At 47.7% G+C, this 19,750-nt stretch overlaps 1 protein-coding gene across 3 annotated transcripts in view; it reads left to right on the forward strand.

Moving 5' to 3' along the window:
* The window catches only part of LOC102920977 (serine protease inhibitor A3N-like), a 46,107-nt gene that overhangs the window by 17,323 nt on the left and 9,034 nt on the right, over nt 1-19,750 (forward strand). For 2 of the 3 annotated variants that reach the window (XM_042261119.2, XM_076551304.1), the window contains exons 2-5: nt 875-1,493; nt 3,271-3,544; nt 4,461-4,611; nt 5,818-6,451. The exons of the other annotated variant lie outside the window; for it this stretch is intronic. In XM_042261119.2, coding sequence (XP_042117053.1) covers nt 887-1,493; nt 3,271-3,544; nt 4,461-4,611; nt 5,818-6,012 — 1,227 coding nt within the window. In that variant the 5' untranslated portion in view covers nt 875-886 and the 3' untranslated portion in view covers nt 6,013-6,451. Of the gene's footprint in view, nt 1-874; nt 1,494-3,270; nt 3,545-4,460; nt 4,612-5,817; nt 6,452-19,750 lie in introns of those variants that run through there. 3 annotated transcript variants of the gene reach the window in all.

Below are 19,750 nucleotides of genomic sequence, written 5' to 3' on the forward strand. Positions count from 1 at the left end.
ATACACACAGTGTTCCTAATAAGCCATAGAGTTTTACAAATAGTGTACCCTAGGTCACTCAACATGCTGTCCATAGAGGTCCACCTATTATTTTGCCCCACACAGACATCCTAACAGTCAAAATGATATATGGTCCAGATCTCAGAGACACAAACACCACTCAAGTTCCTTCCCATCAGGAGGCCTTTGAAGCAGAGATACAAACTTCCATGTGCTATCCTGGCAGGGCTGAGAGCACCTACCCTATTGGTCCTACTAATATTTGTGGTCAGGGGTACCAAGGCTTTGGTGCTGTACCAGTTGTCTCCAGAACTGCCCTCAGTTAACCCTTCACACTCCCAGAAACAGGCACTCGTTACAGTCCATGGATGTGGGATTACTTGGATATATCTGCTGTAGGTTGGGATGGATGCTATGCTAAATAACTGGTCTAAGGATCTTTCCCTGAGTCCCAAACAGAAATTGATGATGGGGTAGAAGACATAAATGCAAAGGAGGAGATGCCCTGCTTTCTGATGAATCCTTATGCCAATTTAGAAGAGGAGAAAAGACATTCAGAATTCACAAGGCTTGAGCCCATCCCCAAGTTCTTCCCTTCCTTACCATGTGACCCTGGAAAATCTCTTCATCCTTCTGGGTATTGTTTCTCTACTAGGAATATTGGTTGCTGCAACAGCAATTCTTCCTGGAGTAAAGGGAGCAGAGGCGGTGGTACTACCATCTGAGTGTCCAGAGAGCCTCCCATGTACAGTCACAAGGGCATCAAAGGGGCAGCAGAGCAGGCACACAGTGCAGGAACACAGTGGGAGGACAAGGAGGTAGTCAGGGAAACACATGACCCTCCTTAACTAAATGATCTTTTCTTTTCAACCAGGAGAACGGAGTAATGGCTGAGATCTCCCCTGATGTCCTCTGCCAACCAGATGACACATTGGGAAAGGACACTGCTGTCCAGGAAAACCAAAACAACAGGACACCAGTGGACAATCTAGCACTGACCTCCACCAACACTGACTTCGCCTTCAGCCTCTACAAGGAGTTGGCTTTAAATAATCCAGATAAAAATGTTGTCTTTTCTCCATTCAGCATCTCAACAGCCTTGGCCATCCTGTCACTGGGAGCAAGGAACAAAACCCTGGAAGAGATTCTGGAAGGTCTCAAGTTCAGTCTCACAGAGACCCCTGAGGCAGCCATCCACCAGGGCTTTGGGCATCTACTCCACATGCTCAGCCAGTCAGGTGACCAGGTGCAGATCAGAACAGGTAGTGCCATGTTTATTGAAAAGCACCTACAGATCCTGGCAGAGTTCAAGGAGAAGGCAAGGGCACTGTATCAGGCTGAGGCCTCTGTGGCTGACTTCCAGCAGCCTGATGAGGCAAAAAAGCTCATCAATGACTATGTGAACAAACAGACCCAGGGGAAAATCAAGGAACTGATCTCGGACTTGGATGAGAATACAATAATGGTGCTGATGAATTACATCTACTTTAAAGGTGAGAGGATGGTGGCTGTTTCAGGAGTAGGTGGAGAGGGTGGTGGCTGGGCACCTTGTGGCCATATACTGACCACTGGGAAGGAGGTACACACAGACTTACAGACATGGGTGCATAACTTACTACTAATAGGCCTTACCTCTCCTCTGTGGTGTTCTGGATAATGGTTGAAGTTCTTGGTAATTAATCAAAAGAACCTCAGAGCTCTCAGCCTATGAGGGCTCAATTTTTCCTACCTGAGTGGGGAGAAGTCAGGGCTGCTCCCTGCAAAGACAGAGTCCCTCCGTGTGCCCACATCAGCATTTCTAACCTGCTCCTTTAGAAGGTGTCCATCCCTGCAGGAGAGCCTATGTTTCTAGGAGTGTCAGGGTGGGTTAGAGACTTTTTACCTAAGGGGCTTGGCTACCCAATCTTAAGGAGAATGTAGCAAGTGCCATCGCTAGTGAAGAGCCCTTCATGCATTCCTATGCAGGACCTCTCCCCTGATCCTTTATGCATCAAGCTGGACCTGGGCATGGAAAAGCAGAGACTGGGGCAAAGCCACTAGTGAGAAGAAAGATCAGCCATGCTGTGTTCTCTGTTCAGTGTCTGGCTGCTTTGTGGAATTTTCGTTTTGTAAAACTAATAGCTTGGCAGCCTGGGAGGTCACAGTACACAACACTCACTCCTGAGCCAGGGATTCTAGAGGTAGGGAGCTAGTGATTTGGGAAACAGGGCTGGAATTGTTTGGGTAAGGGTTTTGGAGGTGATAGCCCACAAAACAATGCCTGATGAAAATCTTGATGTGGCTAGACGTGGAGTACACTGGAGGCTGTCCAGGGTACAGGAGGACAAGCTCTGAGACTGTAGACAAAGAAAATTGACCATGAACAGAAGTGGATAGGAGGACAGAGGTCGGGAGTCCAGGATGGCCACATTGCTGCTGAGCTCTGAAGGAAAGGGAAGCAGAGTGATGGCCTGAAAGATTAGACTGCAGGGCGTGGCTCTTTCTGTTGGGCCCAGTTCTCAAGCACCAAGGTGGGGTGTGTGTGTTTATGCTGCTGCATTCTGAACCCAAGAAATTGTCAAAGTACCCAGGCCACAAGGGTGTATTGCAGATGGTCTCATGCATTTGGAATATGCACAAAGTCTGGACAGGATATGTGTGATTCATGGAGGTGAACATAGCCAATATTCATAATGAGAAGAGGACTCATTACCCATGTCTTAGTCAACCAACTATGGGATCTTGATAATCCAACTCTGGGAAGTTCCAGGGCCCTGGAGCTTGACTCTAAGCCCACACTTGGCTCTGGGCTTAGCCTTCCATTACTTGGTTCACACTGAGGAGCACTATCAACAGATCACTTCCTGGAGATTCCGTCTGTTTGTGTTGCCCTGGAAACCTGTCCCACAAGCAACTGCCTTCTAGACAGGGTTCCTCCTGAGGAAGAAGGGATCCCCAAATCTCCCCAGGCTCCTGTCTTGCCACTTTCACTTTCATTTCTCTCTAAATCACCCCAATCTCAGATTCCAAATTGTTTCTCAGGTATCTCAAGTATCCAGGCTTTGGTTTTGAATTTTCCTTTCCATACCAAGTCTGCAGATCACTTCCCATTCATAGTTCTGTATCTTTCAAGTTTTTTTCCAGTCCAGACTATGCAAGCTCCAAGGGATATTACAATCTGTGTTGTTGAAGATGGATTGATTGCTCCCTAACTCAGAAGATAGGCAGAAATGGGGTGGAGTTGGAGTCTCTCCTGTGCTGTTACATTCTGATGGCCTGCTTGACATTTAGGGAAATGGAAGAGCCCCTTTGAGCCTCATTTCACATTTGAGTCTGAATTCTACTTGGACAAGAAGAGGACTGTGAAGGTGCCCATGATGCACCATACATTTCTGACCACACCCTACTTCCGGGATGAGGATCTGAATTGCTCTGTGGTGGAGCTGAAGTACACAGGCAATGCCAGTGCCCTGTTCATCCTCCCTGATGAGGGCAAAATGCAGCAGTTGGAAGCCAGCTTACGACCAGAGACCCTGAAGAAGTGGAAGGACTCTCTGAGTCCCAGGTGTGTGTGCACAGGAACCAGAGCTGATCTGGCTCCTCATCATGCTGTCAGCCCAGTGTCACTGTCCCTCAGAGTCTCACTAATACTCTTTGAAGTGGTTGGAGAGTCAGAGGGGCAGGTGAAATGGAGGTGATTTTCCCTCTGGGAACTTGGTAGTTGAGGCAAATTTTAATGTCATTTTTGTTGTTCACAAGATAACATCAACTAGAACAGGAGCTGTCTAACAGTCTGTAATTACAGGAAATCTTGAATGGGTTTTGGAAGGCTGAAAGGAGTGAGGTTGAGATGAGACCAGCTCTGAGAATCAGCTGTGCCCTCTGTAGCCACCTCATCCTCTCATCACTCATTCATTCACCATCATGGAGTGATGACTTGAAGACCTAATATGTGCTGTGCTCTGATTTAGACCTTGAGAGGGTATCAGAGATGATAGCATAAAATTTCTTATCCTCACAGGCTTACCTTGAAATTGATGTGGAGAGACTAGGTGATTGAAAATACAATTAATCATTATTTGAATAGTTAAAAAGTGAGATGCAGTGAAGTTAAAAGGGAGAGTGTCCAAGCGTAACGAAAGGTGGAGTTGGATGGAACGCTCAATTTTAAATAGAAGAATCATTCGATGAAGTCTGAGGGTCCACATGACAGGGAAGGACTGCAGTTTGTGGATCGAGGAGTAAAGTATTCTCGGTAAGGGACTGACTAGTACCTAGCCTCATCATCTGCCCCTGTAGAAACTCTCAGGCATTGATGGTTAGTTAATGCATTAGGAAAGGAAAATCAAATGGTCTAAAATGGACGGAAAGATGGCTGCTCTCCTGTGAGAGGGCTGTCTGTGGAGAGTTGCCTTAGCAACAAGGTGGGATGGTGGGGCAATGGAGTCCAAGGACTCTTACATTTCTCTTTACATTCTCAGGATGATCGATGATCTCTACATGCCCAAGTTCTCCATCTCCACTGACTACAGCCTGGAGAAGATCCTTCCACAGCTGGGCATCAGGGAAGTCTTCTCCATGCTGGCTGACCTGTCTGGGATCACAGGAGCCAAGGAGCTGAGAGTCTCTCAGGTAAGTCAAGACACACTGGGTGGTTCTCACTGGGTGCCAGAGTATGTATGCTGAAGGCCAAGTGGCAAGAGGGAATGGTAAATGTGTGAGAAAGCCTGCATTTCTGAGATTCCCTCATCCTGGGAGTGTTGTATTACAACCTAGATATTCTTGCTGGAGAGCATTCAGCCAGTGCTTTATCTACCCCCTGAACAAATCTCACCCAGGAGTAGTACAGTTGGGGAAGAGTCCATGCTTGATGTTAGGCCACCATAGACACCACCCTATGCTGCATTACGGATGCCACCCACAATCCACTGCAGGACAAAACATTTCCAGCCTCAGCTTCTTCACTGCACAGCTGACCCAGTACTTCTTGACTAGCACACAGAACAGTAGCAGTAAAAAAGTAACAAGGGATGAGTGGCAGTTGGGATGAAAAGCTTAAGATTGAGGGAGATGAGCCAGGCGGTGGTGGTGGTGGTGGCGGCGGCGGCGGCGGCGGCGGCGGCGGTGGCGGCGGCGGCGGCGGCGGCGGCGGCGGCGGTGGCGGCGGCGGTGCACGCCTTTAATCCCAGCACTCGGGAGGCAGAGCCAGGTGGATCTCTGTGTGTTCGAGGCCAGCCTGGTCTACAGAGCGAGATCCAGGAAAGGCGCAAAGCTACACAGAGAAACCCTGTCTCAGAAAAACAAACAAACAAAAAAAAGGATCAGGGAGAAGATGCATTAGGACTCCACACTACATTTCCAGATGCACAGTCAGGCAATGTCTTTTTGCTGTCCAATGCCCACTCTGACTCTGCGGTACAAATCTGTACAAGTAGGACATGGCAGTTTGGTAAAGAGAAGCCATGCCCTGTTCATTGCTGTTGTATTTCCCAAGGAGTCTGGAGCAGGAGGGATGCCGAAACCTGCATTGGCTGCCACCACACTGGCTGTTCACTGTGGGAACACTGAGAAGCTGCCTGTGGAGTAAGGAATAGGGATTCCTACACCCATATTCCAGTTCGCAGATGTGTTTTAGGGCAACACAGATTGTTAGAAACTTAGTAGACCCAGGGCAGGCCTCATCTTACACCTTGACCAGAGACTCAGAAAACCAGCGGTAGAGCTCATGGTAGGAACAAACAACTTTACCAGGCGCTGAGGCCAGTAGTGGATGCTTGCTCCAGGAATCTGCTCTCCTGCCCTCCTTGGTCTCCAGTGAGTGATGTCTTTCTTCTACAGGTGGTCCACAAGGCTGTGCTGGACGTGGCTGAGACAGGCACAGAAGCAGCTGCTGCCACAGAATTCGAAGAGGTCTATATAAGTTCACAATTTAAATCTATCACAGTACGATTCAACAGGCCATTCCTGATGTTTGTCTCTGAAACAAATACTCAGACAACCCTCTTTCTGGCCAAAATCTCCAACCCCAAGTAAGGCTAGAGCTTCCCAAGTGGAGAGGCTTCTGCCCAGGAGACCAGGAGGGAGCCTGCATGTGGGTGTGTACATCCTGCACTCCGTGCTCTGATTGGCTTTGTATACCTGGCTTGGACAGTGACCTTGACTAACTCCATGACTCCCATGCTGTGGGATGTTCTGTATGGCAAAAGTGTTGCTCTGATTGGTCAATAAAGAAAATACTGATTGGCCAGTGGCTAGGCAGGAAGTATAGGTGGGACTAACAGAGAGGAGAAAAGAAAGAACAGGAAGGCAGAAGGAGTCACTGCCAGCCGCCGCCAGGACAAGCAGAATGTGAAAATGCCGGTAAGCCACGAGCCACGTGGCAAGGTAGGGATTTATAGAAATGGGTTAATTTAAGATATAAGAACAGTTAGCAAGAAGCCTGCCATGGCCATACAGTTTGGAAGCAATATAAGTCTCTGTGTTTACTTTGTTGGCTCTGAGTCGCTGTGGGACTGGCGGGTGAGAGAGATTTTTCCTGACTGTGGGCAAGGCAGGAAAACTCTAGCTACACTCCTACATACACAGGAGCCTTGAACTGTGAGTGACAGGCTCTCAGGTCTCTTGGGAGCAACTGCTTATGCTTCTGAGTCTGGAATCTATCTTTATGCCCTTTCCATGCTGACTCACCTGTATTGACCTATACCCCAAATGTGGGCACTATCAGGTAGGCTCAGTCTCAGCATACTCTCTAGGCACATCCACCTTCAGCTTCCATGGCCTTGATGGGATCATGAAAGCTTACAGGCCAATCCATGAGGACCAGGACCAGGACTGAGAAGGAAGCTGCTGCACTGATTCTCACTCCTGCATCTGGTACCTCCTGGTGACAAGTTCTTGCCTTGTGCTTTCCCTCTCCAGTCCCTAGGCTCTGCCACCCACTGCCCTTTGCAGCAGATGCTGGCCATACACATACATGGCCCACTGTTGGAGCCTTCACTCATGTTGAGGGGCCAATTGATCAGACCAGCTCCTTTTCCCCAGCACTCCTACTTAGGGCCCAGTACCCGTTTTCTAGATTGGCATATCACCAGCCTGACCCAACAAATGGACATGTCCAACTTTATCACCCAAAATGCAGTGCTTTGAACAAAGGCTCAAAAAAGGTATTACTGCACACAAAGTGGCCAGGCAGTGTTCACTCAGTTCCTGTTGGCAAGGGTGTGTCCTCTAGTGACCACAAGATAGGAGAGATTCTCACTCACACTCTGTGACTCCTGTGATGGACCTCTGACCTACATGTTATTATCAGTCCTTTTTATGGATGAGGAAACTGAGGCACAGAGAAGCTTAGTCATTTTCACGACTTCATACCTAGACATTATGACTGGCAGGATGTTCTTCAAGTGTCCTGATGCCAGAGGAACAGTTTTCACCAAGCCATGGTTCTGTGCCCAAGGCATCACCATGGTGGTGTACAGGTGGATCATAAATCAAGGCCCTGGATACTTCACAGAGAACTCCCAAAAGAGCACACGGATTATGTGACCTCTGTGCTGAGTTCAGAGGAGGGCTTGAAGGTGGTCAAATGACCGGAAAGAATGCTTTGGGCAAGGCACACAGTAATGGAGGCATATCTAAGAATCAGAGATGAGGTGGATCTTTAGAACAACAGAACATAAAGGTGGTGAAAAGGAAGAAACAATTACAGACACAGGATGGCAAAGAGCCTGGCTCTGGAAGGATTCTGAAATTCCTCAGGGCCGCAGGGAGCATGGGGGGTGTTGATCAGTGTTTCTTGTCTTAGGAAAGTGATTCTGCGTGGTTACAATGCAGAGAACTGAGTTGTTCAAAGATAGGGATTGTCATTTATGGCTTTTCCAGGGGACAGCTGGAGAGGAAAGTTGATGATTGAGCTCAGGAGATGAGCTTTCTTGGTGTGTAGATGGAGGAGGAGATGAGGCCTAGACGTATTTGGCATGGGGCACCTGTATTCATTGATGATCCTCCGAGTCTTGAAACACAGCCAGAGAGGGAAAGTTGAAGAACATTCAGTTTGAGACTTGCTTGTGTCTTAAAGATCCTAAGGACACTCTTGACAGGTGGAATTGAGATCAGCATAGAATCACAGCCTAGTGTGGCCCTCAAAGGACCCCCTTTCCCAGTGAGAACTGGGATAAGAACATTCCCTGAAGGATGTAAGGTGAGAAAAAAAAGGGGACCCATTTATTGAAAGCAAACAAATGTCCCAAACATCTTTGCAAAGTGTCCTGAGGCAGGTCTACCACCATGGGCACTGACACTCCCCAGCTGTATCCCACCATTTTTCCTGGATTCTGTGCAGGTATATAAGGAGCCTGGTACTGAATGCATCTCAAGCTGACCAGATCTATGTCTGGAACATGTGGCCAAAGTCTGAGTCCACCTCTTATGGGAATCTAGGACTTAGATAGCAGTGTTCACTTTTCCTCATTCCCTGGGTGCTGAGGATTCTCTCACCTCTTGGCCATCAAACATTGCCTTGGTGATGATGTCTCCCTACAGGGACAGGCCCAGCTTTCAAAGCAGGCAATGGAGTGTGGAGGAGAAAGGAAAGGGCCTGTAGGCTGCAGTTTACTCAGGTTGAAACTCTGCGAACTCCATGCATGGCTCATGTTGAAGGATCACTTTATATAATTTAACAATGGTAAGTGGCTGTGTGGTGGGGTGGCATTGGGTGGGGTTGGGTAGTGGTCTAAAAAACACAATGCACCATATGCTTCCTTCCCTGCTTCTGCAACGTGACCCATCACATCTAATAATAGTCTGACATAAAATGATCATGGCCAAATTACTTGTCAGAGGTAGTTACCAAGGTCTCATGTCTACACAGCAATAATCAGAGAATACCAACCATGAAGCACTATGGAAGAGATAAGAGTAGCAGTGGCAATGGTTATAATGACCATCAAGGGCCAGGCTGCCTCTTCCACCTACCCCGTCAGCAACATCAGAAACCCACTCCAATATTCAAGAATGGGAAGAGCACTTGTCCCTCCAGGTGTTGTGTGTGGTTGGCAGAGCCCAGGAGGACACTGAAGCAGCTCCGATCATGAATCAAGAGTGACCCCCTTGCAGACGACAAGGCTAGCCATGGTACAGTTTATCAGAACCCATGGTAGCAAAGCTTTCTCAGAATGGCTACAACATCTCTTTCAGAGAACAATACTCACTCCCAGGAAGGTTTGCAATAGGTACTTGATAAGCAGACTGCAGGAGATGTGCACTATGGAGCATTCATTCCCAGCCTATGCCTCACCATGTACTAGATCTACAGCATGTTTACAGTAATGAGTTCAGAGACCTGTGGTCCAAACTAAGGCCAGGACAGAGTATCTAAGGTAACCCCACCAGATGGGATGATTCCAAAAGGAAACCACTGTGAACTGCATGAACTGCAGATCGTCTCTGCACTTTCTCCCCCTAAAACTGTCACAGCCAACTCCAGGTATTTCTACAAGGATGCTGAGCTGCCATCCAGCTGGCTGCCTCCATCTGTTCCTGTTGTTACTGAGGTTACAGAGCAGACAGTAGACAGAGGGGTGTGTCAGTTAGCCTTATGTCACTGGGGCAGCACATCTGAGATAACCCACTGAGGCAAGCAAAGGTTTGGTTTGAATCACAGTTTCAGAGACTTCAGGCCAGGGTCTGCTGACTTCTCTACTTTTGGCCAGAGGCAAGTCAAGCTTTGTGCAACTAAAGACACTATCAAGGGAATGAGGACTAGGGAAGTGGCCAGGTGGGTAAAGTGCTGGTCCCATATGCATGAGGATCTGAGTTTATCCCTGAAGTAAAAAAGCCAACTATGATCACATGAATATGTGGTCCCAGCTCTGGGGTGGAGACAGGTGGGTCCCTGGGACTCCCAGGAGAGCCAACTTTGACAATACAATGAATTCTAGGCCTATGGAGAGACCTTATCCTAAAACCAAGATGGAAGAGCAATGACAGTTGAAGTTGACCTCTGACCTTCATGTGGATGTGCATATGGATGTACACGTACACATTCACAAACACATGCAACCACATAAAGTAAACATTCAAGGAGAAAGAGAAGAGGGCTATGGAGTTAGCTTAGTGGTGGAATGCTGGATTGAATTATATATGTGAAATTTTGGTTCCCCAGTATTGTTAGTGTGAGGAGACAACCCCCAGGATGGGAAGAAATGTCTGTAGGTCAGGTGTCTGTGCATGGAATTCTTATAATAACTCAAACAGTTGGATATACAAAGCCATCCTTCACACCACCAGGAAGGCTGTATGATTCTTCAGCTGTTACATCAGTGTGTCCTCACAGCCAGGCTGGGTATGGGTCAGCAGGTTCCAAAACTGTGGTGATGGAGCTGGTCTGGATCACACTCCTGGACTGACTCAGCATCAACTAGTGTCTGGTCCTGGGATCCTTCACAGTACACAGTCAACACCGTGGCTCACCTCAGCAGGTGCTGTGAGGATGCAACAGGGTCTTAGGCATGAAGGACAGAGCAACAGTGGTGGCCATCATTGTCTCTGCGAGGGGAGAGGAAGAGGAGCAGAAAGAACGACTTCTGACTAGGGAAGAATCCTCTGTGAGACACCGCTGTGGTGCTGAAATGATCCACATGAGGTAGTTATGGAAAACAATCAGATTTGGCAAATTCAAGATTTAAGTACTGTTATTAATGATGAGACCAAAAACAAGCTTATGCCTTCAAAATGTCTGTAGGTCTCCAAGCTCAGGGACACAGCATGTGTAAAGGAAAAAAAAAAAACACAAAGACCATAATTTAAAAACAAGTTAGGTGTGAGTCAGATTAATTTGAATTGTTCCTTCCTGACAGAGCAGAGTTACCATTTCAATCATAATTTTGGGTTGTAGCTTCTTTATTTATTGTGATTTCATTTATTTGGTCTAATCTGTGCACCATGGACATGTCCCTGGAACTCTCAAATACATGTAAAGGCAGACGTGACTGTGGTGGGGGAAAAGAGAGGACTGAGAAATCTGTGAGGAAACAAAGATGGAGTCAGAGCGTGAAGGACTTACCTTGGTCATTTCAGTGAGAGCCTGCAGGTTGTCTTCTGACTTGTCTGTCCACACTCTTGCCCTTGGTCCTAAGGTCTAAGAGGGAGACTGCTCTTGTCACACATCTCTTGATGCAGAATAAATTGCCCCCAAATAAATGCACAGCTTGAAAGAATAAACATGGAATATCTCACAGTGTCAGGCACCCATGAGGAGCCAGGCTGGGTGGTTCTTCCTCGGGACCTCTCGTGAGTCATTCTCGTGACTGAAGACTTGACACATGCTGGAGGTTCCATGTCCAAGTTTGCTCTCATGATTTTCTTTTTCCTCTGGTGCTATAAACTGAAGCAGGTTATTGTGTTTTCTGGGCGAACTCCTGTCCACTGAGCTAACCCCCCAGCCCTCTCACGGCTTATAATGGAAAATTGCTCTCAGCCTACTCAAAGTGCTGCTCATTTAGGCAGGAGCCTCAGGACAGGAGGGAAGCTTCTCCACAGGCTCAAGATATTCCCTGCTGGCATTCTTAGCTTTTGGATTAAAGCTGGTTGTCTGCTAAGTGAATAGACTCTACTGCCACAAGGTTCAGTTCTGACACAGAGGGAGGAAACATGGCTGTTCCAGAGAGCAGCACTTAGCCCATGAGAAGGTCATTAGCCTCTGACCTGCAGTGTTCCCATCTCTCTACAGTACTGAAATTCAGATCAGCCATCCAGGCTCTGCAGACACAGATTCCTTTAGGAGTTTTCCTTCACTGCCAGACAAGGCAGCTTCCCTCCAGAAGTCTGATAGCCAAAGAGAGGAGAACAAGTCTCTATTTGAACATGTCCCTTGCTGCCAGACAGGACAGTTGGTTACACAGATGCAGGTAGGGTTCTGTCAGCATCGAGGCAAGTTTTTGTTAATGTGTGTTTCCCTAAAGAAACCAGGGAGCATGAACACAGAGATGCGTTCTTTTCAAAGTGACTTAGAAAGTATAGGTTAGATGTTAGCTGCAAACCTACCCTGTGACACCTAGGACTTATATGCTGTCTTTTTAACTCTAACTTCATTCCTGTTTCATTCTGACCATTAAATGATTAGAGGAACAGAAAGCCACAAACACAATCCAGTGGACTTGTTGTTTACAGCCTTCAGGAATTGGTTCTACCTCCTGGAGCTTCTAAATGCACGTTACCAGAAATCATCCCATCTGCACACTTCCAGACTAAGCACAGAGCACAAATTGTTGAGGACAGCAATTCCTAAGAAGAAGCAGGAGTCTCTGGCCATTTTTCAGATCTCTCATGTAGAGAAGCTTTGGTTTTGAGTTCCCCTTTCCAAACGAAGCCTGTGGATCACTTCTCATTTACAGTTCTACATTTGTCAATGTTTATTTCTAATCTAGATTGTGTAACCAGTAAGGGGCACTCTAGGTTGTTGAAGATGGACTGATTTGGGTCAAGACTGAAAAACTGGGCAGAAATGGGGTGGAGGTGGAGTATCTGCTAATGGTACAATCTGATGGCCTGCTCCACATTTAGGGAAATGGAAAAGAATCTTTGAGCCTCATTTCACATTTGAGTCTGACTTCTACTTGGACAAGAAGAGGTCTGTGGAGGTGCCCATGATGCACCTTAAGTCTCACACTACACCCTACTTCCAGGATGAGGACCTGTCCGGCTCTGTGGTGGAGCTGAAGTACACAGGCAATGCCAGTGCCCTGTTCATCCTCCCTGATGAGGGCAGGATGCAGCAGGTGGAAGCCAGCTTACAACCAGAGACCCTGAGGAAATGGGAGGACTCTCTGAGGCCCAGGTGTATGTGTCCAGGAAGCAGCACTGGTCCGACTCCCCATCCTGCTGTTGGCCTGAGCACAGTGTCCCTGTCCCTCAGAGTCTCACTACCATGAGTGTAATGGTTAGAGAGTCCACAGATACAGGTGGAGTGGATGTAACTTTCCCTCCGCTGACTCCATAGTTCGGGGCCACACAGATGTAATTTTGTTGTCACATTTTGGTGTCATTTTGTTGTTCACAAGAAGAAATCAGCTAGAGCAGGGGCTGAGAACTGTTCTGTGTCTAACAGGCTATAAGTACAGGAAATCTTGAATGGGTTTTGGAAGGCAGAGGGAGGTGAGCTTGAGATGAGATCAGCTCTGAGAATCAGCTCTGCCCTGAGTAGCCATTTCACCCCCTCACCACTCGTTCAACCACCGTTCTTGGGATGGTGACCTGAAGACTTACTATGTGCCATGCTATGATTTAGACCCTTAGATTAATCAGAGACTCAAGCACAAGCTTTCTTATCCTTGAGGACTCTTCTTGGAATGAGGAAGAGAGAGTGGAGACATGAAAGGGCAACTACTCATTATTTGATTAGTTAAAAGGTGAGGAGGGGTGAGTTTGAGAAGGGATTCAAGGATAAGGAAAGCTGGAGTCAGATGCAGTATGAAATTTAAAATAGAAGGTTCACTAGGAGATGTCTGAGGGTCCAGAGGACAGAGGAAGGGCTCCATTTTGTGCATCTGGGAGAAAAGCATTCTCCTTAGAGGAACAGGAAGTAGCAAGCAATGTTGTCTGGCCCCTGTTAACATTATCAGGCACTGACAGATAATTAATGCATTTGAAGACCAAATCACGTGGTCTAGGCATGGATGGAAAGAGGGCTGCTCTCTAGCAAGAGTGCTGTATCTGGTTACCCAGCTATTAGGTACATTGATGGAGCAACAGAGTCCATTGACTTTTGTATTTCTCTTTTTCATTCTCAGGAAGATCGATGATCTCTACATGCCCAAGTTCTACATTTTCACTGACTACAACCTGAAGAAAATCCTTCCACACCTGGGCATCAACTAAGTCTTCTCCTCACAGGCTGACCTGTCTGGGATCACAGAGGCCAAGGACCTGAGAGTTTCTCAGTTAAGCCAAGACACACAGGGTAGTTCACTTTGGTGCCTGAATGTGGATGGTGAAGTACAAGTCATGTGTGGGGAACGGTAAATGTGTGAGAAAGCCTGCATTTCCGAGATTCCCTCATCCTAGAAGAGCTGGATTACAGCCTAGATACTCCTGCTGGGTAGCATGCAGCCAGTCCTTCCTGTACCCCCTGAGCATAATCTCACCTAGGAGCCTATGGTGGGAAAAGCCTGTGTTTGGTCTTAGACCACCTAGGCATGACCCTGTACTGCAGTGCAAATACCACCCACATTCTGCTGCAGTGCAAATCATTTCCAGTCTCAGCTTTTTCACTGCAGAGCTGGCCAGGATTTCTTGACTAGCACACAGAATGGTAGTAGTAAAGGAAGTAACAAGGAATGAATGGCAATTGAGATGAAAAGCTTAAGAACAGGAGAGAAGATGCCTTAGATCCCACATTACATTCCTAGATACACAGCCTGGGAATGCCTAATGCTCTGTCCAGTGCCCACTCTGAGGTCTGAGCTCAGATTGTACCAGCAGGACATGCCATTCTGGGAATGAGAAGCAATGTCCTATGCATCACTGTTGTATTTACCAAGGAGGATGGAGTAGGAAGAATGTGAAAACCTGCACTGCCTGCCAGCACCCTTGTTGTTCACTATGGATCTCCTGAAGCTGTCATGGGAATAATGAATGGTTCTACCTACACTCATCCTCCAGTTTGTAGGGTTTTTTTTTAGGACAACACAGATTCTCAGAGATTGAGCAGACCTAGGGCATGCCTCATCTCACTCCCCGAGCAGACACTTGGAAACATCAGGGGTGGAGCTCACGGTAGAACAAACATCTTCATCAGCAACTGAGGCCAGCAGTGGATGCGTGCTCCAGGAATCTCCTCTCCTGCTCTCCCTGGTTTCCAGGGAGTGATGTCTTTCTCCTACAGGTGGTCCACAAGGCTGTGCTGAACATGGCTGAGAGAGGCACAGAAACAGCTGCCACCACGGGATGGAGTCCTGTGGGGTCGGCTCTAATTTTGAACCCTCTGAGAGTATATTTCAACGGGCCATTCCTGATGATTGTCTCTGACACAAATACTCAGACTCCACTCTTTGTGGCCAAAGTCACAAATCCCAAGGGAAACTAGAATTTCTCAAGTGGTGAGGCTTCTTCTTGCGGGCCAGGGATTGAGCCTGTATGTGGGTCTCTATGTGCATTTTGGCCTCCATGCTCTGACTGGCTGTGGCATGCCGGTATTGGACAGTGACAGTGACTAACTGTATGACTCCCTCATGGACAGGGTACTGGGGACAGTCAAATGTCAGGTTCCCTGTCCTCTGACAGCACTGGATCACATTCCTGAGCCTGAACTCTGTCTTTGTGTTCCTCCCTGCTGCCTCTCATGTATCTGCTTCTACACAAAAGCCCGGGCCCTGGCAGGTAGGATCAGTTCCTAGCCAGGCTCTGGTTATGTCTGCCTTCAGCTTCTGCAGGCTTGATGGGACCATGCAAACTTAGAGGCCAACCTCAGCCCCAGCACTGAGAAGGGAACCTGCCATCCTGAGTCTATTTCCAGCATCTGGGCCCACTGTGTGCCCAGTTCCTGCCTCACACTTTTCCTCTTCCAGGCTCTGCCACCCACTGTCCCTTGCAGGGGCTCCTCACCCTGCCCACATCTGGCACAGTTTTTGGATCTCTCATTGCTGTAGCTCATGGAGTCAGTTGGTCAGACCAGCTTCTTTCCCCCTAGGACACAAACCTAGGGCAGTGGAGTCCTTTTCTAGGTTCCCCACTGTCCAACTTCACACAACAGATAGACACCTCTGCCTTCCTTACCCAAAATGCAGGGCTTGGAGCAAAGGATCAATAAACATATAACTGCTCAGAAAATGTCCAGGCCGTGTTCACTCAGCTCCTGTTGGCAGGGATGTATCCTCTAGTGACCATAGCATAGTAGAGATTGTCAGTCACCATCTGTGATTCCTGTGAAGGACTTCTGACCTATATGTTATTATTAGTCCTTTTTATGTACAAGGAATCTAAGGCACAGAGAATCTTAATCCTTTACCATGACCTCACAGCTAGATAATATGACTGCCAGGATGTGCTTCAAGTGTCCTGATGTCAGAGGAACAGTTTTCACCAAGCAAGGGTTCTGTGCACATGCATCAATACGGTGGTGTGAAGGTGAATCATAAAACAAGGCTCTGGATGCTTCACAGAGAGCTTCCAAAACATTTTATGGATCATGTGACCTATGTGCTGTGAGAGAGTAGGATGAGAAGGCAGTCAGGTGACCAGAAAGAATGCTTTGGGCAGGACAAGGAACTTTGGAGGCATTTTAAGAATCATTGTGCTTTAAAGTAAAAGAAGAAACATTGGATTTCCAAGATCCTGGACTGTGACAATTCTCAAATAACTCAAAACTACAGGGAACTTTGAAGGGCTGAGTCACTGTTCCTGCCTTGGGAAATATAACTCTGTGTGGCTATAGAGCAGAGAACTGCTCTGGGTAAATATGGGGATTTTCACTGAAGGCAGTTTCATGGACCATCAGGCTGCATAGGAGAAGAGAGTGGGTGATATAGCTCAAGGATGAACTGGTTTGGTGCCTACACAGAGGATGAGATGAGGTCACAGTGCATTTGGGTTGGGGTGCTGGGTGTCCATTGAGAATCTGTGAGCCTGGAAACACTGCTGGAGGCCTGCACAGACAGGGAAAGTTATTCATTCAATTTGAGACACACTTGAGTCTTGAGGCACCTAAGAACACACAATGAATAGGTAGAGTCATGGTTACAGAGAATCACAGCCTGGAGGCTCACACACAGGATTCCCTTCTCCAGTGTGCACTTAGGTACCACTCCAACAGGACCATGGAGAGATAAGAACAGGACCCATGTATTGAAAACATCCATGTCCCAACAAATGCAGTGTATCCAACAGTCAGTCAAGGCCCTAAGGTCACCACCTCATGTACCCCTTGATCTCTTACTGGCCTCAGCTACAATCCTGAATCCTTCTTGGCTTCTGCACAGGTATCTAAAGAGCCTGGTGCTGAGTACCTCTCATACTGCCTGTGAACTGTTTCCAGAAGTGTTGGCAAAGTCCACCTCTTAAGGGAATCTAGGACACAGACATCAGGGTTTTACTTTTGCCCATTCTATGAGAGTTCCCCCAGGATTTGGTCACCAAATGTTGCCAAGGTGATGAACCCTCTACAGGGACTGCCTCGGTGTGCAATAGAAGTAGCTGACTGTGAGAGAAAGAGGTTTACAGTAGTGATCTCAGACACCTGTGCACTGAACTCAAACCAGGACAAGGCATCTAAGGATAACCCCACCTAGATGTGAGGACCCCCAAGGGGTAGCCACTGTGAAGTGCCAGATTTGCAGATCATAGCATGATTCCAGAGCCTTCTGAGAGGATGCTGAGATGTCACCCACCTGGCTGTCTCCATCTGTTTTCTGTTATTACTGAGGCCACAGAGCAGACAATAGAGAGAGGTGTGTCAGTTAGCCATATGTCACTGGGACAGCACATCTGAGATAACCCACTGAAGGAAGCAAATGTTTGGTTTGAATCACAGTTTCAGAGACTTCAGGCCGGAGTCTGCTGGCTTTCTTCAGCTTCTTTCCAGGCCTGAGGCAAGGAAATCTTAGTGCATGTAAAGACACTTTCAAGAGGATGAGGGATGGGGATATGGCCAGGTGGGTAGTGTTCCCACCTCACATACACACAATAAGGGCCAGATTTTTATGCTCTGAAACAAAAGTAAAAAAGCCAAAGATCACATGAACTTGTGATCACAGCTCTGAGGTGGTGGAGACAGGTCGATCCCTGGGGCTCCCAAGGGAGCCAACCTAGGCAATTCAGTGTCTTCCAGGTCTACAAAGAGACCCTGTCCTGAGCTTTTCTCCAATGACTGATGGAAGCAGATGCAGAGATCCATAGCCAGGCACCAGGCAGAGCTCCTGGTGTCCACTTGAGGAGAGAAAATAGGGATTCTATGAGCAAGTGCATCAAGAACATGATGAGGAAACCTGCAGAGATGACCAAACCATACTAGTGGGAACTCATAAAATTTGTATCAACAGATGTGGAGCCTGCATGGTACTGGGCTGGGCCCTCTGCATGGAGGACAGTTGTATAGCTTGATCTGCTTGGGGAGTCCCCTGGCGGTAGGATTAGAATCTATACCTGGTGCATGAGCATGCTTTTTAGAGGCCACTCCCTGTGATGGGACACCTCACACAGACTGGAGAAAGGTGGAGGGGCTTAGAATTGCCTCTACTGGATGTGCCTCCCCATAGGAGGCCTTGCCTTCTTGTGGGGGAGCGTGGGGGACAGTTTGGGACAGGGAATCTGGTGGGGGGGGAGGATCATTGATTGGTGTGTAAAATGAAAGGAAAAATTGTTTTAATAAAAAGGGGGAGAGAGAGAGAGAGAGAGAGAGAGAGAGAGAGAGAGAGAGAGAGAGAGAGAGAGAGAGTCCCCGTCCTAAAACCGAGGTGAATGAAGAATGGCAGTTGAGGTTGACCTCTGACCTTCATATAGACGGGAACATTGATGCACACATACACATTCACAAACATAGAGAACTACATAGAGTACATGTTCAAGGAGAAAGAGATTAGAGCTGGGGAGCTAGCTTAGTGGTCAAATGCTGGTGTAGATTATATATGTGAAGTTTAAGGTCTCCAGTACTGTGAGTGTGAGGAGACAACCCCCAGGATGGTAGAAAATGTCTGCAACTCGGCATCTGTACCTAGAATTCTGGTGAACAGAAACAGCTGGATAACAAAGCCATCCTTCACACCACCAGGAAGGCTGTATGGTTCTTCAGCTGTTATATCAGTGTGTTGTCACAGCCAGGCTGGGTATGGGTGAGCAGGGACCAAAGCTGTGGTGATGCAGAGGATGGACACCAACTGGCTAGTCTGGATCACACTCCTGGCTTGGCTCAGCATTAACTGGTGTCTGTCCCTGGGATCCTGCACAGTAGGCAGTCAAAACCTGGGCCCACCTCAGCAGGTGCTGTGAGGATGCAACAGGGTCTTAGGCACGAAGGATAGAGCAGCGGTGGTGACCCTTGTGGTCTCTGTGAGGAGAGAAAGAGAAGAGCAGGAAGAGGGGCTTCTGCCTAGGGAAGAATCCACAGTGAGACACTGATGGGGTGTTGAAATGATCGACATGAGGTAGTTATTGACAAAACACTATTAATCCAATAGGACAACTATTATCTGCAGCCCTACCTGGTGGCAAGTACAGCTTGAGCCCTGTCTTTTTATCTCTGATTCTGCCCAGTTTCACACTGACCATTAAACAATTAGAGAAACAGATAGCCACAATGGCAATCCAGTGGGCTTGCCTCCTGGAGCTTCTAATGCACATTACCAGGAATCATCCCATGTGTAAATTTCCAAACTGAGCACACAGCACAACTTGTCTGGGCCAGCATTTCCTAAGAAGAGGGAGGAGTCCCTGGTGGGGATAAATAGGCATCAGTGTGCTTGGGGAGAACAACATGCCAGGCAGCAGCCACCCGAACATCAGAACTCAGCTGTTACAGACACTGGCAGCGGGCTTCAGCTCTGCAGGTAATGCCCAGGATTCTTTCTCTCTGGGGACAGGAAAGGTTCCTTTACAGGACAGTGTGGTACTGGTAATGACCTGAGTCTTGGTTTGGAAGGGCAAGAAGTTGTTTCTGGGACACTGATTTGAAATAAGGGGACATATCTGGGGTGCATATGAATCTTCTCTCCAGTCTGGGTCTTCATGTGTATGAAGATGCAGGTGCCATGGGCTATGCTCCTGGAGAGGGAACAGAGCCTGC

This window comes from Peromyscus maniculatus, chromosome 14 (assembly GCF_049852395.1).
Source record: "Peromyscus maniculatus bairdii isolate BWxNUB_F1_BW_parent chromosome 14, HU_Pman_BW_mat_3.1, whole genome shotgun sequence".
Classification (NCBI taxonomy): domain Eukaryota; kingdom Metazoa; phylum Chordata; class Mammalia; order Rodentia; family Cricetidae; genus Peromyscus; species Peromyscus maniculatus.